General features: G+C 25.3%; 7 protein-coding genes across 7 annotated transcripts; 2 read left to right on the forward strand and 5 right to left on the reverse strand.

Annotated features, from left to right (window-relative positions):
- Positions 1-1,400: 1,400 nt before the first annotated feature.
- On the reverse strand, positions 1,401-2,135 carry OCT59_024483 (uncharacterized protein). Its single transcript, XM_025325448.2, has 2 exons — positions 1,697-2,135; positions 1,401-1,609 (listed from the first exon to the last, which is right to left on the reverse strand). Exons 1-2 carry the CDS (start codon positions 2,094-2,096, stop codon positions 1,545-1,547), a joined length of 465 nt encoding a protein of 154 aa, XP_025181154.1. The 5' UTR covers positions 2,097-2,135; the 3' UTR covers positions 1,401-1,544.
- Positions 2,136-4,196: 2,061 nt separating this feature from the next.
- OCT59_024484 (uncharacterized protein) lies at positions 4,197-6,390 on the reverse strand (the record flags this gene model as incomplete). Its single annotated transcript, XM_066135468.1, has 8 exons — positions 4,197-4,492; positions 4,578-4,763; positions 5,031-5,222; positions 5,300-5,510; positions 5,567-5,650; positions 5,731-5,915; positions 5,988-6,051; positions 6,145-6,390. 8 exons carry the CDS (start codon positions 6,388-6,390, stop codon positions 4,197-4,199), a joined length of 1,464 nt encoding a protein of 487 aa, XP_065991485.1.
- A 2,633-nt stretch (positions 6,391-9,023) lies between these two features.
- On the reverse strand, positions 9,024-9,539 carry OCT59_024485 (uncharacterized protein; the record flags this gene model as incomplete). The annotated part of the gene is made up of 1 exon (XM_066135469.1): positions 9,024-9,539. One exon carries the CDS (start codon positions 9,537-9,539, stop codon positions 9,024-9,026), a length of 516 nt encoding a protein of 171 aa, XP_065991486.1.
- A 3,072-nt stretch (positions 9,540-12,611) lies between these two features.
- Positions 12,612-14,507, forward strand: OCT59_024486 (uncharacterized protein; the record flags this gene model as incomplete). Its single annotated transcript, XM_025316173.2, has 6 exons — positions 12,612-12,689; positions 12,768-12,866; positions 12,951-13,002; positions 13,087-13,398; positions 13,513-14,242; positions 14,336-14,507. 6 exons carry the CDS (start codon positions 12,612-12,614, stop codon positions 14,505-14,507), a joined length of 1,443 nt encoding a protein of 480 aa, XP_025181156.1.
- Positions 14,508-17,148: 2,641 nt separating this feature from the next.
- Positions 17,149-17,683, forward strand: OCT59_024487 (uncharacterized protein; the record flags this gene model as incomplete). Its single annotated transcript, XM_025325449.1, has 2 exons — positions 17,149-17,354; positions 17,440-17,683. The coding sequence occupies 2 exons, from the start codon at positions 17,149-17,151 to the stop codon at positions 17,681-17,683; spliced, it is 450 nt and encodes a 149-aa protein (XP_025181157.1).
- Positions 17,684-18,002: 319 nt separating this feature from the next.
- On the reverse strand, positions 18,003-19,972 carry OCT59_024488 (uncharacterized protein; the record flags this gene model as incomplete). Its single annotated transcript, XM_066135470.1, has 8 exons — positions 18,003-18,198; positions 18,269-18,874; positions 18,954-19,013; positions 19,093-19,104; positions 19,193-19,373; positions 19,458-19,772; positions 19,843-19,862; positions 19,945-19,972. The coding sequence occupies 8 exons, from the start codon at positions 19,970-19,972 to the stop codon at positions 18,128-18,130; spliced, it is 1,293 nt and encodes a 430-aa protein (XP_065991487.1). The 3' UTR covers positions 18,003-18,127.
- Positions 19,973-23,939: 3,967 nt separating this feature from the next.
- OCT59_024489 (uncharacterized protein) lies at positions 23,940-24,846 on the reverse strand (the record flags this gene model as incomplete). The annotated part of the gene is made up of 8 exons (XM_066135471.1): positions 23,940-23,950; positions 24,026-24,094; positions 24,166-24,201; positions 24,269-24,322; positions 24,390-24,458; positions 24,529-24,570; positions 24,646-24,657; positions 24,735-24,846. 8 exons carry the CDS (start codon positions 24,844-24,846, stop codon positions 23,940-23,942), a joined length of 405 nt encoding a protein of 134 aa, XP_065991488.1.
- Positions 24,847-25,147: the final 301 nt, after the last annotated feature.

A 25,147-nucleotide genomic window follows, 5' to 3' on the forward strand; every position in this document is an offset into this window, starting at 1 on the left:
TCCAATTTAATTATTTGTTTAACATACCCCTCACTTCTCTATTTTTCAAAAATCTGGATCCTATTAAACATATAATAATAAATATGTCTCCACGATTTTCCAGAATTTCCGGGATTTCCCGAATTTTTCCAAAAGTTATATTATATTTGTCTCTCTCAAACTCTTTATAAATTCTGGACGTTAAACAAACAATCAAATTGAAGGGCCTTACAATCCTTACATTTAACATCATCATAATAAATATAAAATTTATTAATTAATATATTTTAAGTAAAAAAGATGAATAATATGACTTGATACATATTAAATTAATACAGATTGTATTCAACATCAAAACTATATATAGTAAAATGCCTCATAGATATAATTTAATAATAAGCATATAACATCTCTTTATACTATATAGATCTATACAGATTAAAAAGCAATGCCAAGTGAAGATTATAGTATATTAAAATAATTAAACCTACATGTCAAACTTTAATAGTCTATTAGGAACTTGGCAATGAAATAATCATATAAACCAGCTTTTTAACAACATATACTTCAAATTTACAAGTATATGTAACAATCAATATAAAGAAAAGGTTATATTATACTCTTCATTCTCGATTAATACCTGGAAAGGCCTCAATAATCTTTTAATCTTTGAATTGAAAAACTTCCTAAAAAGAGGCAAGAGAACTTTTAATTGACCAAAGAAGTTTTCACTGCTTTAAGATATTGGAGATGCAAGAGTATTAGTAATAAGAATTATAAATAATATGATAAATTCTAAAAACAGGAAATCTTAAACATATCAGATTGAATAAAATAACTAATATCAATTCGAAAGAATAAAGATAACAATTTATTATTAGAAAGTTTTTGAACATGAAACCATGCAAATATATTATAAGTTACAAAAAAAAGTAGTACCTTACTAGTATTGAAATTTAAAAATATATATTTCAGTTTATAGAGCGAAAAATTATTTATTTTCTCAAAAAAGATTATTTTTAAAAGATGCATTCAAATGCTAACGATCAATTGTAATTTTATAATAAATGAGATAGATTTAACATATGACATTATTTTATTATTAGGAAACGTCAGTCCTTATCATATGGTCAATGCAACTTTAGCAGAAGATTACCATATAGTTTATAGTATATATTATAATGAAGCAAAATTTCGACATATTTTTACTGGTAATTTACGGTTTAACGTCGAAATAACATTAATCTTAATGAAACACAACAAATTTGCATAATTTGCATGATTTTTTTTTAAAAAATGCTAATACAATATAATCACATACATGTCCTTATCCAAAGAAAATATTGTTTCAATACGCGAAAGTAGTAACTTGGATTATAATATTAATATATATTAAAATATAATCTTTTTTTTTTTTAATAAAAAAGTACAAATACAATTATAAAAAATGTCGATATAATAAATTTTAGTATGTAAACGATACAAAAATAATTTTATACACTAACAATATCATCTTATATACTAACAATATCATCCTAAAAATATTATCTTATATACTAACAATGTCAGGGATAATGAAACGTGATTTTTCCTTCAATACATGATAGAATGTTACCATCAGGATTTATGACTGTATAAAAAAGAAAAATTAATAATTAAAAAACTTTATAATAAAACATTATAAAAAAAAAAATACATAATAAAATTAAATACTAACTTTGCGTTCTTATATCAGATTCGACTGTAGTATTTACGGGATCATCTGTTGATGATTCTGCCGGGAAATTTATGGTAAAATCATAATCACCATTTATTGGACAGGTGGAACCATTTGGTATAACAAACATTTGGCAAAACTCGAAGCTGTGTTGATGAAATACTTGATTTTCATGAAATAATGTTATATTAAACAACGCTCCATTTTCAATAGGTACAGTTGCTTTACCAGTAATATGAATAGTAGCCGTTTGGCCTATGATGATTGGATTCGGCGTGAAAGTATATGTGGTAATTTCATTTGGAAAAGTTCCAACACACGGACTGAGTGCTTGACGTCTTATATAAGTTGATGATGAGAATGTTGTAAAAAACAAGAAGATAAAAAGTAAAATATTCATCTTTATAAAGACTGTTTGAAAAGGGGATAAATTTGAAAGTGATGAAATACGAACAGAATTGTACCATATTTATATGTTAAAAAATGATGAAAAATTAAAATTCGTTAGCCGTTAAAAAAAACGCCTTTAAACTCATGTCAATGAAATGTAACTTTTTTTAGGTAGATAAAGAATAAAAAGAAGAAGAATATAATTACGCCTTCATATTATTATATCATATAATAATAACAATCAAAAGAGTTATCTCCCGTTATTCTAATTATAACTGTATCCACATTTAGAAAAACAATAATCATTGTACACATATTGCGAATGATCAGCCGATTTCGGTAATTCTTATAAGAATTTTCTTGTATGAAATTCTTGGTCAAATAATAAAAATTTTAATAAAATCTCGTAAATTATATTAAAATATTCAACTTTATGGATTAATACTCTATTTTAAAATAATATACAATCATGTACATAAGTCGATAATCGAATCTTCGAACCATTCTCAATTATTTGTTTATCAATCAATATCTTATTATTTATTGCCTTTTTTAAAAGCTTATTCGAATTTGGATGTACCCTTTATGCGTTTTATGCGTGTAACAGATTAGAATAGAATTCAGATTTTTCATTGAGGTACACTAAAAATAAATAAATAAATAATAAGGTTCGAATTCTTGTGTAACATGTGGCGCTTGTAAGAACATTCGCTTGAAAACGAACTTGGTTTAATTAGAAATGCAAAAACTGATGCCGTTGACCAAAATAATTTAAAAAAAAATGTTTATAGGAATTATCATTTTAAAAATGTATTTTATTCTTTAAAATTATATTTCGATATTATAGACTCTATTAAAAATTAAAATATGATACGAAAAACGTCATTTATCATTTTCATGTTAATATCTCATAATATATTTTTATTCTTCTTTAACTTTGTTTTTTTATGTCGTGCTTAAAATGAAATTTTCAAATAAATTATGACACATTAGTTGAAAACATTCTTAGTGTATTCTCTATAAAATTCTTTAAATTCCTTAGAAGCGGCACCCCATGAATTTTTTGCCATCTTGGAAGTATTACTGACGTTGGTATTTAATGCCCATAGTAAGTGTATCCTAAACATAATAAAGCTATTGCACCGCAAAAAATTTCTGTAACGTAAAGAATTAACAGGGGTTAAAGCATAGTAATAAAGCCATATTGTGGTATACTTAAAAAATATTGCCCATTTATTAATAGATAACATTGGAGAACTATTTAATAATTCCACCATTTGAATTTTATGATATTATTAACTGTTAAATCAAAGAAATTTCTTAATTTTACACGGGGTGTTCATACATGTATCACGTGACTTTATTAAAAAAAAAAAAAATTTTTTTTAATAAATATAATTTTAAAATAATTGTAGTGTGTATTTTCTGCAAGTTTACTTAAAGCGTCAAAGTTGATTTTGAATGTCAATTTTGATTTATTTTTTTTTTCCTGTTTTCGTTAAATTCAACATTAAATGATCAGCATAGAAAATTTACTTTTTTGAAATACCGTGTTTGTGTACAAATAGAAATCGAATTGCTTAACGTTACTGTAATACAAAAAAAATATTTTGCGGATTTTTTTTTTTTTTAGATAGCCCTTATACAAAAAAAAATCCATGTGAAAGATTAACTGTTACACCTCTGCAACTGCGGTTAATAACCGGTAAAAACCGGAACATTGTCGTACCAGTTTAATCGATTTGAGAATTTTCACATGTGGAATGATTTCAGTTGATCTACGCATTCACAGCCATATAATAATTTAAATAAGAAAAATTTTATAAAAATTTTTGTTTTACTTATATGAATTATTTTATTTAATATAGCGGTGCTTCTTGTACCGGTAAAACGGTATGTAATATATTTTTAAATTTTTTTTGCAAAGAAAAATATATTTTTTGATTATATATTAATAAAGTATCTTTTTTTTTCCTAACATATATACAGACATTTTCTATCCCGATTTCTTTGTTTAGCAGATTTTTCATACCAATAATTGGCTTGATTTATATCCTTTTTGACTCCTTTTCCATATTCATATATTGAAGCAAGATTATATTGAGCTGAATCATCTCCTAAATTTGTCTGCTTCTTGAAAAAGTTCAAATGCCTTTTGTTCATCAATTTCAGTTCCAATACCATTTTCATCTAAGCTGTTTACTCCAATTGCATTTCCCAAATTTGCTGCTTTTTGAATTAGCTCAAATGCCTTTTGTTTGTTAATACTAGTTCCAATACCACTTTCATAACAAATTCCCAAACAACATGTTCCATATGCATCTCCTAAATTTGCAGCTTTTTGATATAGCTCAAATGCCTTTTGTTTATCAATACTAGTAACAATACCAAATTCATAACACTTTCCTAAATTGATCATTCCAATTGCACATTCTAAATTTGCAGCTTTTTTGTATAGTTCAAATGCCTTTATCAATTTTAGTTCCAATACCATTTTGATAACACACTCCTAAGTTGTTTATTCCACGTGAATTTCCTAAATTTGCAGCCTTTTGATATAATTCAAATGCCTTTTGCTGGTCAACACTGATTCCAATTCCTTCATCATAACAATATCCTAAACTAGTTATTCCAAATACATTTCCAGAGTTTGCCGCATTTTGATATAATTCAAATGCTTTTTGTTTATCAACATTAATTTCAATTCCGAAATGATTAAATATTCCAAGTAAAACGACAGAATTTGAATTATTTAATTATCTAATAACCAATTATAAATTTCTTGTAAAGTTATGTTATGATTATAAAGGTAATTGATAATTTCAATTTTTTTTCTTTCTCTTCCTACAGTTTCAAGAAGGAGAATTATTTCATTAACCATTGTATCAAAGTTATTCTCTGATGGTATTGAAGTTTCTGTATTCATAATAAAATTTTTAATAACTTGGGATATTTCTCCATGCATTATTAATAATATTTTCTGCAATAATCCGCTGTTCGTTAGATACTTTAATATTTTCTGCAATATTCAGCTGTTCGTTTGATACTTTAATATTTTCTTTTAGAATAATTTCATTTAATTTCTCAACAACCTGGTTGGAAGTTGGACGATTATCTGGTTCACTATTCCAGCAATCTAAAATAAAAAATATTTAAACTTTTAATTAATCAATATTATAATTATAAATCATAACTAAATTTAATTCTCTTTACCAGAATATATTTTTATATAGTCTTCAGGTGTATTAGAAATAGGTTTCTCTCTCAGACCCTGCAATATTTCCATAGCCAAAGCAACATCATATGGTTCGTTACTAAAAGGTGGCTGTCCACTAGATATTTCCCATAAGATTATACCAATACTATAAATATCACTCTTTTTATTTAATGAATATATTTGTTTTTGGTTGTTGCTGCCCTTTTTCTATTAAATATTTGTGGATCAATGTAAGCAATCATTCCAAATAATTTTGATTGAACATTGGATGATTCTTCTATTCTCTTGGATAATCCAAAATCTGCCAATTTGATAGTATTTTGGTGAACTAAAATATTATTGGAATGCTATTATAAAATAATAAATAAAATAAATGGTTGTATATAATTTCATAAATAAATACAATTAAGCAAATTGAATAACCTACTAAATCACGATGTACAATCTCTTCGTCATGTAGGCACGTTACAACATGAGCTAACTGAAATGCCAGACTTAATTTATCATTCCAAGTAAGATTTACAAAATTTTCACTTAAATAATTTCGAAGGGTACCATTATTGGCATATTCCATCACCAGTAAATATTTTTTTGAATTATCATTTTGATTTTCTTTTGAGAGAAAGATATTATTTTAGATTTTTTCATTCTTATTAAAATAATACTTTGAAATATTTCTAATACCTGTTGTAACACCATAAAATCGAATAATATTCTCATGAAAATCTATTTCACGTTGAAGTTTAATCTAAAATAAATAAAATTTTAAGTCATGAACGTAATATATATATATATATATATATATATAATTAAAGATAAAATATTTATATATTATAATTACTTCATTAACAATTTCTTTAATTGTGATGTTGTTGTAATTATAAAAAGATTTCAATGCTAAATAATTACGAAAATTTTTCCAATTTGCGCGATATACTTTTCCACAACTTCCGAAACCAATTTCTTGGATATTATTGAAATGTTTATAATCATAATATTTAAAATAATTTTTTGTAACGGCCTCTTCAATCCAATTGATCCATTCATTTGAATTATTAGTAACTTTAATTTCAGAGTTATTAAACATTGTTAAAGTGCTTAAAGTGCAGAAAATTCTCTACAAGAAATTTTTTTTTGATTTTTTGTGGCTTAATATATAAAATTTTGTATTACTAAGCTATGATTTTACCTGTGTAACGGTGACGTTTAGATTAACTTGTTTTGAATTGCGCGGTACGTAATTCTTATGATTTGATCGGCAAATTCATGCTGAATTACTGTATGATTATCATTTTGTGATTATTGAAAGACGTCAAATTTTCTAAATCATCTGATATTTATTGTATGGGCTGGGCATGATTATGTGGGAATTAATAACTGTATTGCTAATGTGGGACATAAAATTATTGATGGAAAATGACCTAATATTACTGATGACACTCCTGAAGATTTTGCTAATTTAATGAAAAGATGTTGGAATCCCGATTCTGATGTTTGTGAAATTTTTAATTCTTGGTCAATATTTACAACATTTTAACATTTAATAATTATTATCATCTTAGATAATAAACTTATTAAAGAATCAATCAACGATAAAGGTATTAAAGTCAGTATGTAAAGGAATTTATTAATTACTTGATTCTTCTTCTTTAGAATATATTACAAAAGAATATGAGTTTGATATAAATGAAATTTAAAGGTACAATTAAATGTTTTCTATATTGCTTTTAACAATTGTTTTGATCAATTCATAAGTAAATCCAATCAATCCAAGGAAACAAGATGCAACTGAAGATTTTACTAAATAAATTTTTTGTCAATTTTATTTTATTTTGTTTTATTTATTTATTTATTTATTTTTAAAAAAAGGAATGCATATTAAAGTTAGTAACAATGTTAACACAGAATCTTATGAATAGACACTTTTGTTATCATGTTCTGCTTTTATTAAGTTATTTATTTATTTTTCTTTTTTTATAAAAAATTTATTTATTATTACAATTACTATTTGTTGAAATAAAGATTATAATTATGTCTAAATTGTAAATCTTAAAATTCTCGCTAGTTGCTATAATTTTAACATCATATTATTTATTTACGTATACTACATAAAAAAATGCATATGTAGCTATGGATAAAACTAATTATATACCAAACCTGTGTACGTGAATGTACATAGACTTTCTCTAATGTGAACCAATTCATGATAATAGAGATATCTGCTATAAAACACTTTTGCACTGAATATGACTATTCCAAATTATCATACACCAAAATCATAAATGATAGTATGTATTTAAATGATATTTAAAGATAAAAATAAATTAATAACTATGTGAGGAAACAGGTTGCCACTCTGCATGCTGGATTAAATACAGTAAATACTTAATCATCAAGCAAAATTTTTAATTTTTCTATATTTCTTTCATTAATTAATTTCGTAAAAACAATAACAATTGATAATGGTTCTTTTGTACCAAGTTTTAATTCACCAAGGTAAGAAGTTATATTTTGAAATCTGTCATATTTATTTTGAATTCAATAAATATCACTATAATTAAATTCTAACAAGTAATTCTCTTGATTATGTTATCTCAATTCTCATCATCATAATCAGATTCTAACAAATAGTTCTCTGTTTAGCTACAAAAATTTATTGCAACACTAGGAACATTTTTAAATTTGATTTTTATTTACTATTTGATAAAAAGAGCTAATATCTCAAAATAGATTACATCAACAAAAACTGTGTATTAAACAATTATATATGGACATATAAAAGAAATTTTTTAATTTTATTAATAAGAATATGAGTACATCATGATAGTCTAAATATAATAATAATGATCAAAACCTGTAACTTTAAATTTCCTAATAACACCTAATTTAATATATTTATTAATTATTTCAATATTTTCATCATTTTTATCTAAGCTATTTTCTTCATCATATATAATAATTAAAGAAAGTGATTTTTGTGGTACACGATTTGTCCAATTTACAAAAAAGGACTCTAATTCTTCCGGAAGTAAATTAAATTGAAAGATAAATACATGATTTTCACAACCGTTTCTAATGCTTGTTTTTCGCTCAAAAATTCACCTCCACACCAAATTTTAATACTTTCTAAATATTTGCAACTATTAAAAATTATTTTTAATGTTTCCAATTCATTATTTTTAATTCTAGTGGAAAGTTTTCTAAGCATTGGACAAAACTTAGAAATAGCTAAATTTAATAAATTAAATGATTTATCATTACAACATATATAAATTTCTTTTAGATTTTTCCCATTATTTTCTAAGAATTTTATTGGTATTCCATTGCTTGGAAATGCATTACGAATTTTTAAAACTTGTAATTGTGAAAAAATAACATATTGTAACTTTTCAAAACCAACAATGCATTTTTTAAGTGATAATTTAAGTTCTTATAAATTTGAGAAATTGGCAATAAAAGACAATGATGGAATATAATAAATTCTACTATCAATATCTAATTTAATTAAAGTTTTAGGAACTTTTGACATTAATGAAAAAATTTTATTTGCCACGTTATACTCATGATATAGTAATATACCAAAATGCTTCAAATTTCTCTGAACAGAAATTATATCTACTATTCCAATTCGAAATAATTCTTTTAAATTCTATAGTAAGTGATTGTATATTATAACATGTTTGAGATAGTTGATAAAATAATTCTGTGGAAATATCTGAACTACAGCTTAATTCTGAGAGATTTTTTAAACAATCTTTTGCTCCAGGACATAAGGAAAAAGTTATATATGGATATGGGTAAAAAAAATAGAGTTCTTAAAGAAGGGATTTCTTTCATGAACATTTGGAGTACTTCCTGCATAACTATAAATGTATAATTTTTAAGACTTTGTAATAGAATATTTTGTTGATTTTTAAGAAGCCTTCCAATTTTGTAATAAACTCGATTAACTGATAGAACTTTGCAAAATGATGCATAATTGAAAATGGGAGGTTTTAAAGTTGGAGTTAAAATAGTAATTTCATTTTTAGATAAAATTTCTTTTGACTCATTTGGAAGGCAAGTAATTAAAGTACTAAAGTTCGAAGTAGTATAATTCTGTTCATTTCTCCACAAAATTCTTACTGAAACTTCACACCAAAGACGATTAACTAATATGCATGAATACAAAGTATGTATGTCATCTTCCAAGTATTCAAAAATCTCATTCCAGCAATCAGCAGGAAGTTTAGACATTGTTTTTTTTAATATAACAAAAAAAAGAGTTCAAACTTTAAAATGAGGCGAAAAGTTCGTTATTTATGATTATGCCGATCGTTAAGGTAACATGTAAAGCTAATATGATTGGCTGTTTTCTTTGCATACAACTTAGTCACAACAACTAAAATTGATGAAATTCAAATCACTACTACTCACTAACGATAAATGTAAAGTATAACTATACAATAATAAAACAAAACAAGCTTAACAAAACTACAGTTTTAAATTTCTATAAAATGTTTTTTAATAAATTAGTAGAAGTTCAAAGTTAGAATATTTTACTATTAAATTAAATATTTGGCCACTTTTAATATTCTGACCAAAATTATGTGTAAATCTGGCTAAAATTATATGCTAAAATTATATATAAGTCTGGCTAGAATTAAAAAAATTATAATCTAAACTATATAAATCTAGCCAATAAAATTGCAAGTTTAATGTATCATGTGATATAAATTGATATTTTAAATTTGGCCACTTAAAAATTTTTTTGTTGTGACTAAGTTTCATCATTTTCGACACCAGGGTGGCATTGTCAGATTTGGCGGTTTGGTTCACAATTTAATTTAGAATTACTTTAGATAGGCTTACGTATAGTTCGTCCCTGTAATTTGTATCGTGACTTTGTTCACATGGAAATTAAAAAATAAAAATAAAAATAATTTTCTTGTGACTAAGTTATATGCACTGTATGTGTTTAAAAAATTGAATTTTTGATATGAAATTTTGCACGACTAAAGAGTGCTGTAACAGTTCAGACTAATAAACAAGAGAGAATTTTTTATAATTTTTTTTTTATTATCATATTTCTTAAATTTCATAAAAAAATATCACTATTTAAATTTGACATTATTAATTTCTTTAGTAGTGAAACGATATCATATAGAAAATATGACTTTAAATTTAAACTCGAAATGAAATATGAAATGAATTTAAAATACAAATATTTACATATATGCAGAAATTTAAAATTTCTAAGAAAAATTAAGTATTTAATACGAGGTTGAAATCTTTAGTGTTTCAATCCATTACCAGGTTCAACCAAATGAGCCCAGATAATTTTATTTTTCTAGATATCTGAATATTTACGATTTTTAAATCCGATTATAAATACACAGTGAAATTTAATAAACCGGATCTTCGATAAAGCCTAAACTGGACTTTTTTCTGGAACCAAATCACGTATATTAAAATAGTTTTAATATACCGGAGTTTACTAGTAAAAGCTCGATATTCGCTATAACAGATCAATTTTCTAACCAGCTATAGGGTAAAAATGATTCGATAAACCGTATCACGTGACCATTAACCAATAAAATTTAAGTAACGTGATGCGGTAAATCTTAATTTTGGCCAGAATTATAAAAATCTTAATTCCGGCTGAAGTTATGTATTACTTATTTCTTCAATTAAAAATATTTTATATTCATTTTCATAAACTATAACGTATATTAGTTTATTAGCACGAAAATTATTTGTCAGTATATTGATATTTTTTCGCTATACCAGATTTTTAGTGGAACCGTTTATCGAATTTCACTATTGTAAGACCTAAGCCCGTGATAATTCACGTTTGCCACCTTAGGCTTAACAAAATAATACTTTATTAATAATATAAATAAATACAATAATATGCTTGGTTTAAATGTTTAATAATACTAAATATAATCAAAATAATTTCCTAATATTCAATAAATCCCTAAATTCGTAACATAAGATCACAACTTCAATTTATAATCTCAAAATTCATAACTTAAATTTTCAATTTCTAAAAATTCGTAACTTCAAATTAGTAACCTGAAATTTTATCAAGTCTCCTTTTGCATCTTTTGACATCTTAATAGTTCCCGTTCCTTAACTTTAATATTCAAAATGTAAATAAAGATCTTCATATATCAATGATTACACATATCCGTAGTTACCCCTTAAATTGATCATCAGAATTTTCAATTCCTAAATCGTCATCTCGGACGTTACCTTTATAACGTCATACAATTTTAAAATACTAAAAATTTATACACTAATTCTACTACGCCTCATAATTAATAAATTTACTAGGTATATTTCGGCATTACACTATGTATCTGGATTTTGACCCAGAATCCGGATAATAAATTTTTTTTAAAAAAACATTTTTTTTAAATCAAAAACTCGATTTTTGATTTCAGGATCGATAGAGACAAAATTAAATTCAAAAATATTTTTGATTATCATAAAATTTTTCACTACCTCACTAACCATAATGGTAGTGGTGCAGCAATTTTGATGACCACGAGACCACGATAATGGATAATTTTTGTCCTTTATTATGCCCTTTATTATGTTTAATTTATATTTATCGTGATGCATTTTTGGCTTAATTTATAGTTATTGTGATACATTTGTACAACTGCTAAAAAAATAATTTTTCAAAATTTAAAAACTGGTAACATGATTCAGGTAAAATCCATAAATTCCAAAATTATACACTTGATTTTATCAATAAAAATTATTTTGATTATCTAAAAAGTTAAATTTGACAAAGTTATATAATAAATTTATCAATAATTGTTTTGGTAAATTTTCAAATGAAAAAATAATACTGTACGATCAACAAAAAAAATTAATAAAATATTAACGTAAGGATGGTCCGCCAAGAGATTTGCGTTACCTTTAAAACAATTTCTTTTTTCCAATTGTATTATATATTTTTTTGCCTTAACTAATTTTATTTAAACTATAATACAGTAATAATGTTTACTAATCTTAAAACCTTAATGATATTTACATTTTATTTTTAATATTAATAATTACATTTCATTCACAAAATATAATACTGCGGAGAAAAGAAAAAAAACGCATAATGATAATTGATTTACCATTTTAGGTTTGATCTTGTGGGAACTGATTGTGACAATCATAAAACAATCTTAGGTAAGTTCAAAAGTAGATGTAAAAAAGCGTATTTATTTCCCGCAAAAAATTATCGACTCCCTTCAAAGTCAATATTAAATTAAAATTTTCGATCTTTCATTTTACTTACTTTTATTTCTCCATATAAAAAAAACTATGTATCAAACGATCATTCTAGGATCCATTCTATTGGTATCATTTTATATTTTAAAGCGTTTTCGCAAACCAAAACTCGTAAGAAAATTATCTTATTAATCTATATTGAGTTGTTTTTATTTTATTTTATTTTATTTTATTTTTTTATTTTCTTAGAATATGCCACCTCTTGTTCGTTATAAAATTCCAATTATCGGTCATACTTATAGTTATATGTTTAATTCCGAAGAATTCATCAAACAATGCAAAAATGAGGTTAATAAAATAATAAAAAAGATTTTTTGTTTTCTTTTTTTTTGCGTCAAATCTATTAACAATTTTAATTTTCGTATTAATTAGTATGGTGAAATCTTTAGTATATATATATGGGGTGAAGTGAGAACAATTGTCGGTAATACATTTTTATATATATACTGTATATAAATAATCATTATATATGTTTATGACCAATAAAATATTATATGTACTTTAATAGGAAAAGAATATTCGCAAGAGGTATTAACAAGAGACGATGCGTTTAGTTTTGGGAAAGCATTTGTCGAAACAATTCCGCTTGACTTATTACTTAAACATGCGGGTGTAACAAATGTGCCAAAATTGCTTAAAGATTATATTTTTTGTAAATTAAATTTTTATTCTGAGCGCATGCAAAAATGTCTTCATTCTGCCATTCAAAAATATATTAATACTAATGTTAATGATGGTCCAAAAGTTTTTAATAATATGTATCTTTTAATGACTAAAATTATTTCTACCCCTGTTTCAAATATTTTTATTGGTGAAGTAAGTATATATATATTTATTATTTTAAAAAATTTTTTTTTTTATTATTAAATATTTATTCCTTTCAAAAATTTACTTTTTTTTATAGGAGGAATCGAAACATGATCAACATTTGCAGGATTTATAAGTGATTTATTGACACTTCAAAAAATTCCACCATTACTTAATTTTTATTATCCAGGATACCTCAACCGTATTCTCGTTAGTTCAGGATTATATAATCCAGCAATTAAACATAGAAATATATTAATTAAATATATTAAAAATCAAGTTTGTAACCGTTTGCAAGGGAAAGCAAAATATGGTGATTCTTGGAAACGTCCTGATGATTTACTTCAAGATATTATAGAACAAGAAAATATTGATCTTAATAATGTTAATTATTCTTCATTAGCTGATAAAATATTTGCGTTTCTTTTCGCTTCAATTCATACGACATCAACCGGTTGTGCAAATGCTTTAATGGATTTAGCTTCTCGTCCTCAATATATGCAAGAATTATATGAAGAACAATTGGAAGTACATAAAGAAGCTGATGAGAATGGTGTACTTCCATTTGAAGCTCTTGATAATATGAAAAAATTAGATAGTTTTATTAGAGAAACTTTAAGATTAACTGGTCATATATTAGCACTTGATCATTCTGTATTAAAAGATTACACTTTCTCTAATGGATTACAATTACCAAAAAATCATACAGTTAAGATTTATGTTGATGATATTTATCAAGATGAATCATTACAAGGTCCAAATCCGAAATCATTTGAACCATTTAGACATATAGATAAAAATGCTCCTGCATCAAAAATTAGTAAAAATTTTGTTCTATTTGGAGCTGGTAAACACGCGTAAGTTTATAATAATATTTAATTTATTTTTTTTTTGCAAATACTGTATGTTAAAATTAATTTAATTAATTTAATTATTATTAAATTATTTAGATGCCCTGGAAGATATTTTGCTATAAGCGAAATCAAATTTTTTATGCATAACATTATCTTAAAATATAATATTCGCACGGAGAGTGGTAAAATTGAAGGAAGAAAGTTGTACGGTCCAACTGCATACCCAAGTCCTAGTGGAATTATTATCGAAAAGAGGAAGGCTAAGTGAAATTTAAAAAAAAATGAAATATGCGTTGTATATGTAAATTTTTTTATTCGATTGTAAGTTATGAAATTTAAAATAATGAAAATTATAAAAATGTGTTTCGTTAAATTAAATAGAAACTTATTATGAAAGATAATTGTAATTTACTACAATTCAATATTTCATTTACAGTAATATCTAAACAGACAATAAAGTGATATTTATACTAGATCTCAATTTATATTTAAAATTTTTTAAAAATTTTTTATTAACAATTATTTTTCCAAAAATCTTTATAAGATCTTAACAATTTATATTACCTTTACACTTGGTGCAAAAATATTGCAATTTTTCCTTTTTAGATAATTCCATAATTCCAGCAGAAAATTTTATAATTGATATTATCGACTTATCGTAATCCAAAAAATGAGTAGAGATATATTAGTAAACTTATCCCGGTGATCCAAATCTTTATAAATATCTGAAAATTTATTTTGTAAATTTTTTAGCCACATTGATTCAGATTATAAACAACGATTAATTGAAAAAAATGATTCGATAACTTAGATCACATGATTATAGTTAAAAAATGGTAAAGTTATATATAGGAATTACTTTAACCAACCCCGAAGTAGATAATGCCGCAATATTCTAAAAATGAGCAAAGTAATTCGTAGTTTATAATTTTTACCGAATGCCAATAATCTGATTGATTTTCTGCGCCTCCGTGGCGTAGCCTACATCACGTGAATTTATTTTTCCCACTCCTATGAATATCGCTTGACTAACGAGTAAAAAATCAGTGGTTATGGCCCAAAATGGCATGTTACTCGAAGAGCTGAATGACGTTAAACTAGATAATCAATGCGTTTCGTCGGAATTTTTTAGATGGTAACAGTTAAACAATTTAATTATCTTTGCACAGCTGGGAAACAAGTCTCTTTTATACTTCATTTATACCTGCGCATGGAATTGTGAATTTAACCGGATCATATAAGATCACGTTATTTTCATCTTAAGAGAAAATTCGAATAACGGCTTCGAGAAATTAAAAAATCTTCCTTTTTCATTTATTTACTGCGATCACACACAATGGCGTGCTTTACTATGCAACCACTAACCCTAAAACGGTTTAATGAGCGATTAGACTACATATGTGAACTAACGTAGATGAGATAGCAAAAATCTCTGAAGATTATGTCATTTTCGGAGCACCCAAAATGGTAATTTAAAATGTATAATACAATGAATACTATTGAACCCCTTTTCATTGTAAATGCAGGCTGATCGAAATCTGTAATGTAGTAGATGAGCTGCTTTAATCGCCCATTTTTACCGTTTCAGGGATAAACTATACAAGTAATTTCTTGGCCGTCTTGGTAAATTATAATTAAAAAAGATGTCAGAAAAATAATAAAGATTTTTGGGCATCTGATTTTAACAATATTGAAAATTTTAAGATCCCAAATTTATTAAAGCATAAAGTGGTTGACGCTTCTATTCTTAGTTCTTTTAAAACATATTTGTGAATAGCTCTAACGATTTTATATATCAAAAGGAAAAAATTCAAACTTTATATTAGCTTCACCAAGCTTTTTCCGCTTTGATACGTTTATTATGTTTGGTTAAGAAATCATCTAAATTACGGTATGGCCGTTTTTCAACAATTTTACCAGCGGTAACAACGTCAACATCAGGAATAATATTTTTAATTTTTGTCAGTTAGGATTGATATCTTTGGCAAGATAAAATGTAGAACGTAATGAAAAAATGGGACTAAAGTATTTCCTTGAAGCTAGTTATTGAAATTTTGTTCACGTAGAATTTATCGTAAAAGTCCTAAATTTTGATTGGTTAATTTTAAAATAGTTGTTATTCTATATTAAATATAATTTATTGTAATTATTGTATAAAAAAATAAAAAAAAAATATTTTATTTGGTAAAGTAATTTTTTCTTTTAAAAAAAAAATACAAAATTAATAAATCAAGTGATATATTTTAACCTAAAATTTTTTTTAAAAATCACTGTCAAAAATTATATGTTAATTAAATAAAAATAATTTATTGTATTTATTGTAACAAAAAAATTAAAAAATATATTTATTGAAAGTAATTTTATTTTTTTTAAAAAAAAAAAATAAAAAAAAATGAATTTAATTTTCCTAAATATAATTTGTATGAATTTTTCTTGAAACTTTAACAATGGTATTTAATTTGTTGATTAAATAATCATTATACGAAAAAAATATATATATATATATATTTTTGTTAAAAACAAGATTTTCCCTCTGTTCCTTTACTTGCATTAACAGCTACATGTTCACCTGAAGATGCAGCTAAATTTATACAGTCTTAGAAAGACCAAACATAAAAGTTATCAGAAGTCCTATAATTCATCATCAGGATATTGCATTGGAAGTTCAACCAAAACCAATAGGGAAAAAAAACTTTACCAGGCAAGTATTTAATCTTTTAGATAATCATGAAGGAGAAGGACGAGTAATTATATTTTCCGCTACCATTCAAAATTGTATTGATATTACTGATGAATTGCGAAAAGCATTTGACCCTTCACCCTTCTATTGTAGCTATGTATCATGGAAAGATGTCTAGTTCGAACAAGCTGCCACCTCTAATGCGTGGAAAAATGGAATAATTAGAATAATGTCAGCAACATCTGTATTTGGAATGGGAATAAATGTACTCGATGTTACTTTAATAATACACACCACTTTACCTTTATCAAATGAACAATATGTACAAGAAATTGGGCGTGTTGGTTATTTAGGCCAAGGATCAAAAGCCATAATTTTCTATTCACGTGGAGACATTCGTACTTTATTAGTAATTATTGGTGGAGGACAGGAAAAGTAAGTAAATCCAATACTAAAAAATATTAGTTTGTCAAATCATGAGGAAATGTATCATTTATAAGATACCAACGTGACCCTAAAGAAAAATTATGTTAATGGCATTGTATACAGATTCCATTTATGAATGCCGTCAGCAACTTACATACCAATCGTTCCAATGGTTCCAATGGTTATACGATCCTCCAATTTTACAATGTATGATTTGTGATAATTGTTTGCGCCGAGAAAAGGATACACCGTCAATATATGACGCACAGTCTGAAGCTGTGCGAATGATACGAATAGTTATTTGGGGTCTCTTATATGCTGTACTAATAAAAGCATAACATGCATTATATTACACGAGAAGACATAATAGATGTTTTCTATAATAAGAAAAATAACAATGTCAACCAAAAAAATTTGAATAAATTATCTTTATATTCAGAAGCTCGTATTCAAATTAGGTTACGGCCACAAAAGTTGGTATGTACCTGCTTGATTGGTTAATTACTGAAGAAATTATATACCAATTTATTGAACTAGGACAGATTCCTCAATATTGACTTATATATGTAGAATAGAAGGAGTTAATGTAAATGCCGAAGATTTGATTTTAGCAAAAAATTGGAATTTGTATATAAAATAATAAAGAACAAAAGTTGTGTAAAGCAAAATTATAAATATTTTATTTAAATTAATAATTATTTTTTATCGAAATGATAAATTTTTATAAAAAAATGATTAATTAGTTCTATTTTTAAACGGGTTACACGATCATCAACTAAATATCAACAAAAAGACCCTACCCTTAGTAACCTTCTGGTTTTAATTTTCTTCATATTAAGACCATATTCAAGCGCTTTAATTTTGTAATAAATTTATTTAGATTTTATTAATAAACAAAAATTACAACGTCAATATACGATTACCTCCTCTGAGACTGGCAACTACTGGTTGGGACGGTACGGAAATATTACTGTTCTTGACTTTACTCGAAAATTCTTCTCTAATTCTTTTTTGTAAATACCTAGATTCATTAAAACCTCCGACCAAGAACATAGCAGAAATGGGACCACTATTATTAAGTTGTTCACATATTAATTTAATAATCTTGTTAACTACAGGATCAAATATTCTTTTAACATCTTCAAATTTAAGTTCTATGATCCATTCATCTTCTTCCAATTGTTCTAATTTATCACCCGTGACATATTGTTTTATAATTGGACAAACATATTCTAAATCCAATTCGACAGTTTTATACTCTTCTTTATTTCCCGTAAACAAAAACTTTACTTTTTTACAAAATTCCTTAACCATATATTGTAGTTCTCCGTAATGATTTTCCTCAAGCAATGTCAAAACCGTAGATCCTATTTTCCTTGCAATAAAAGCAAGAAAACTTTTGTCAACATAAACTCCTCCACAAAATCCACTTGCTCTAATTGTTTTTTCTTCCAATTTATCATTTTCCAATAACTGCCATGTGGTTAAATCCACTGTGCTATTTCCGCAATCAACAATTAAGAAGTTGGCTAAATCAAAATTTATAAAATTTATTAGTAATTATTTCATACTCTGAAATAAGCATTAGAAAAAATTAAATATACATACTTCCCATACTTCCCACGGTATCTAAATTATGCTCCTTTAGCACTTTCATGCAATATACAGCTTTTTTTTTTTTTTTTTGAAAGAAAAACGTTAGATAAATTCCAAATAATAATTTGTAGTTGAACTTGATATTAATTACCAGCTGCCTCAGCTATTAAAACCAGAATGAAAAAGTTTATTGATTATTTTTATAAATTAAAATCGGATATGAGACGTTAAACATTGAAATATAAACTCACGTTCAGTAATAAATTGTAATTTTTCAGAACTTTTTACGTTAATTAAACCTGCTTCATAAATACATTCCCTCATTATTGCCTTCGCTTGATCGGAGAATACTGCGGGAACTGTTAATATAATCAAAACTTGTTCCATGAACTTTACATTCGGCCATCTGGTTGCTATTGTCTCCTTGATTAACTATTTATAAAGAAATCCAATAAAAATGAAAAAAAATTTCAATAACAAAAAAGACCATACTTAAATAAATACAAAAATGCTTACTTCTCCCATACATTTCAAGTAATCAGTGATGGCTTTCTTATAATTTATGCCTTTAGGCAGAACAGGTTTCTCATTATCAGGAATATTAGATAAATGTAATTTAAAATGTTCGACCGGTTTTGAAGCAGTCTGATTTTTTGATTTTCCCTTTACTTTTTTTTGGTTTTTAGCTAACGCCGGAAACCCCCATTCTACAACATTTTTAAAATTTTTATCATATTGTAATGCTGTATTTGTTTTTAATGGACCGATTTGGTCGGGCCAAGTATCATTCGTAATAATTTCGTTATCTATTTTATGTGCATATGCAAATCCCTAAAAATTTTGCAATGATTTAATGAAAATTCAATAGTTTAAAATAAGAAGATTAAATAGAATAACTTACAGAATATGTTGTTCCAAAATCTCTTGGTTTGAATAAATGAATTTTTTTAGCAATGATTTTCTAAATAATAGCAGTATTTAAAAAATGAATTTAGATAATTACCAATGGATACTACGACACGATTTTCCATTTATGGAAAAAAGAGTCCAGAGAATTCTATCAAAGGAAAAAAAAAGCAAGAAACGAAAAATAGTTCAACGGAATTCTTTCAGAGAAAAAGGAAAACCAGAAATGAAAAAAGTCCGAATAGATAAATAAATAAATAAACACGAATATGTTAAGATCTGATTCGTTCTCATCACGTTTGTTGTTAGCAAAATGATTCCGTGTCACATTATACTCTCTGTGTTATATAAACAAAGTTATCAGCAAGTGATGTACTACAACATTCACATCTTCCAATAAAATAAAGCGAAATTGGTAGTAAACTTTAATCTTCACATTATGTTTAAAAAAAATACAGATGTTGACGGACTGATATATTTTACTAATAGCTAAATAATTGATATTTTTTTTTATCGGCTAAATATCACTAAATTAAATCTTTTAATAAATTTTGCAGTTTAGTTATACTTTATCGTAGAGTAAAAAAACAGACAATAACTTTTTCCTGTTTGGTAATCTGTTGTACTCTTTAAAATACTGTATTACAATTTTTTTTTATATTTTTTTAAAATAAAGTGACCCATAAACTCCCAGGTAAACGATCATCAAAACACTTGCAACGTATACTCTTTTTTGGTTTTGATCTACACAAGAGGTCGGGGAGCTTGGCATGATTTTAAAAGATCTTTTAAATGAAAGTTATTGTAAAAAAAAAAAATGATTTATAAATATGCAAATTGTTGATCTCTCTTTTATAAATAAGCCTCGTTAAAATAAATAAATTTTTTAAATCTAGCTTTTTCTTAAATAAAATGATGTTTTCTATTTATAATGAGTAAATTAAGTATAGATAAATGGCAGATTTCGGTTTATTATAAGTTAAAATGGTAAAATATAGGGATTGGAATCGATTATCATTATTAGAATCGATTTTAGAATCGATTAATCGTCGATTAATCGTTAATCGAAATTATACTACTACCGGTCACGTGACTATTAAAATTTATTAAGATCGACATAAAAATTTCCTTTTTTGGAATTTTGTACAACATAACTTGAATTTCGTTGGACAACAAAATTTCCTTTTTTGGATTTTTGTTAATGTCACGTGACAGCGACCTAACTTCTTATTAACGGACTACCCCAAAATGTCACGAAACGGCCGGCATTAAGAAATTAAGAAATTAACTGTGTGACAAATAATGTGGTTTTTGTCAACCGAAATAAAACCAATACTTGTAGGGTACGCAGGGGAAATCTTATTAACGCTACTGCGCCACAATAAGTAAATTCGATTTTTATTCGATAATCGATTTAAAATCGATTCTTATCGATTTTCGATAAATTCGATTATTGTAAAATCGATTCCAATCCCTAGTAAAATAATAAAAATTTAAGGGAATTGCTAAACATCGCCTGGGTGATTGTCGCCTGGATTTTTTTTCAAATGTCACATGATGTACAATATATTGGCTGACAGCTGATTTGATCAGCTAAAAAAAAATCATATTTATTCAAAATAACAGATCGCAATTATTGAGTTATCCGGTTACCTTTTATTTTGTTATTATTTTTATTGTAATTTTTTTTGGTTGTCGGTAAATTTTTTATTATAATAGAACAAAAAATATTTAATTATATTGATTATAAATCATAAATCAGATATGTTTCCATGATACTAATGCGGTTGTCATACTTCTTTTGTATATGATGATGAATATAACATGAAGTATTTAGTTGTTAATGCTGTAATCCAAATAACTTCTTCTCAGAAGTTGAGGTGCCTAATCAACGAGCCTGTAGCAGAATACATGGGTACCGAAATATTACGGCAGTAACGACACATTACACCAATTCGGTATTACACGAATCTTCGAACAAAAATTTGATGTAATACTATATATTTCACCATTACGCCTTAATAAAATCTTCAATATATTTTCACGAATATTATTTGAGTCGTAGGTTCTATTTCCCTTTATATCCATTTTATCACACAATATAAAATGTGATGTAGTACAATACAAAAAGCTTGGATCATTTGTGACGTTTAACTCCGTGAATCCAGTAGACATTATGATGAAAGAAATATTTAATAATACGAAATTGATGTAATTAGTTTTCAATAATAAAGGCTTATAATATAAATAAGTTAAATTTGATTAATAATGTGTAGAAAATGTTTTTTTACGCGAATTTGTTATTATAAAGAGCGATCGCCACTGGACTAGTGTAATTTCTTATTTGTGTTTCCCTTAACAATATTGTTTAATGATAAGATTAAATTTATACTTTAAATTACAAATCAGAATGCTCATTTCTACATACATCAGACGATAATCATTTATTGAACTTTTATAATTATAAATAATATGCCAAAATACTAAACTCGAAATATAATATGATATTGTATACCCGACGCACGTAACGCACATAATATTACTAATCGTATTACCGGTAAGACGGTAACTATATTACTTTATACATTTCAGCATCATTTTTCAATATTACCGATTTATATTACTGCTTTTGATATAAAAAGTTTACCAATAAAAGGGACGACTAAAGCGGTGCTGTATCACGTGATCATAGTTAATATTTGTCAAGTCTATTATTCACTTTTCCGTTTTATTAAGTATTCTGGAGAACGAAATCATTCTTAAACATGATGTTTAATGAAACTGTTCAGAGATAAAGAGTTCCTTCCTGCAACCTTAATAAGCATTATTCACAAATTTGCATATAATAGTAATAGTTCAAAGCAACTGTTTATTACAGGAATTACAAATTTTAAAAAGATACTGTAATCCACATGAATTATAGAATTTTTTCAATTTTATTGTATTACAAAAAAGTATTTAATGATAATAAAATAAATAAATAAATACAAATTTTATCAATTTTAAAAGATCTAAATACCATTACCATATCAGATATTTTAACCCATGCAAATAGTCATTACTGCAGAATAAATAAGAACCCAAGTTTTATTAAACATAATAAATAACAATAAGCTTTCACTAAAGCCCCTTTTTAATTTATTTAATTTATTTTGAGCATACTGATATCCTTGCCTAGAAGTTTTCTCATACCAATAATTTGCTATATTTATATTCTTTTTAATACCTTTTCCATATTCATACATTAAAGCAAGATTGTATTGGGCTAAAATCATTTCCTAAATTTGCTACTTTTTGATATAGTTTAAATGCCTTTTGTCTATCAATTAAGTTCCGATACCTTTTTCATAATTTTATTTATATTTTATACCATACCGTCTTACGTATTATACCTATTATTAGAAAAAAAAAATTCCTGAAAGATCTATAGCGATCTATCGGCATTATTAAAAATAAATCAGAGAATTTTATTTATACAATATCTGCCTTATGTATTATACGACCTATTGTTATTATTAGAAAAAAAAATTTAGAAAAATTTCTGAAAGATTTTGTTATATCTATAACGATCTATTGGCATTATTAAAAAAAATCAGAAAATTTTATTTATATACTAATCTATTGTTATTTGTTATTATTAGAAAAAAAAAATTTAAAAAAAAAATTTCTGAAACTCTCGCCGTCTCGCCGTAATATTATTGTCCAATCTTAAACAAAGCATTGTTTATTAATATTTATTGATTTTTTTTTTTTTTTTTTGTAAAAATAAATTTTATTGAATACTCGAGTCTAAACTTTAGCTACTACCATCGAAATGTTAATTTTTTTCTTATTATAATAGACAACATCAAAAAATTAAATAGTATACTAATTCATTAAATCAATATCTGATATACGGTATTTATACATTTAATAATTTGAATAAATTTATTAAAATTATTTAAATTACAAACTAAGAATTTTTGTAAAACATTTACTACTCTAATCTTAGTGTTTAAATAATCCATGATAAATAAATAAATAAATAAATAAACGATAATAATTTAAAATATAAAAAAAAAATATTGTTAATTTGATTCATCAAAAGACAATTTAAAATCCATCTAAAGATAAAAAATAGATTAATTATTTGCTTTATAAGGAAATTTATATTTTTCTACTTTATTTTAAGAGCTTACCATCAGGAATTTCCAGTTCATCTTGTTCTTCTGAATGAAAGTTTGGATTATTATATACTTCGTCATCATCTGTAATAGATAAGTAAATAGAATTAAAACAATATTAAAATCATTCGTTATTACATAAAATTTTCACCTACCATCGACATATTTTTGAGTTTTCTCTTTTTCGTCATCTAAATTTTAAATAAAAGTCGCGTTTAATAAATTAAATTGATATAGTAACTTTATTTGTTAACTTACTATTTGACTTTATTTGCAACTTTTTAAATAATTTAGATAATTTTTTACTACTATCTAAAAATTAAGATATAGAATTATTATATAAATCGATCTCGATTTGACGATAATTAAAATATATTACCTCTAAAAATAGTAATTACTTTTGATGATTTGCTACTATTCTGCTCATTTGATTTATTAAAGTCGTCAACTAAAATAAAAATCAATTATTAAACATCATTATATGATAATTCAACGCTATAATGTTATTAAATACTTACTATTGTTAGGAATGTTAAAATCATACAATTTACTATGAAACACTATTAACAGTAAAATAAAGTATTTAAAGCTAAATTAGTATAGTAATCAAAAAATAGTAGATTATATGGTTATACCTTCTTGTTCTTCTATTATAATAAAAAGATAACATTAATAATGTATTTTGAAATAAATATATTGATTAATAAATATTATACACTTATACCTTCTGTTGCATTTCTTGGTTCAGGTAGATTTCCAAAGTTGTGAATTTTACTTGTAGATAATCTGCTACTCGTATAATTTTCTTCTACTTTACTCATATCTAAATTATCCATTTCTGATTTGAATAATTCATCTGACATATTTTGATAATGTAAGTTAATATCGTTTATTTTATTACAAAGTGTATTAGCGTCAGGTCTTTTTAATGGATCAGCATCCCAACATTCTTTCATTAAATTTTTATATTCTAATGGAGTTCCTGGCACAATTTTTGGCCTTATACCGTTAATAATATTCATTACAATATCATTTTCATGTTCATAATTTATAAATGGTGTTTGTCCAGATGAAATTTCCCACATAAGAATTGCAATACTATAAATATCAGATGCAAAAGTATATTCTCTTCCAACA

The sequence above is a fragment of the Rhizophagus irregularis genome, chromosome 4, assembly GCF_026210795.1.
Source record: "Rhizophagus irregularis chromosome 4, complete sequence".
Classification (NCBI taxonomy): domain Eukaryota; kingdom Fungi; phylum Glomeromycota; class Glomeromycetes; order Glomerales; family Glomeraceae; genus Rhizophagus; species Rhizophagus irregularis.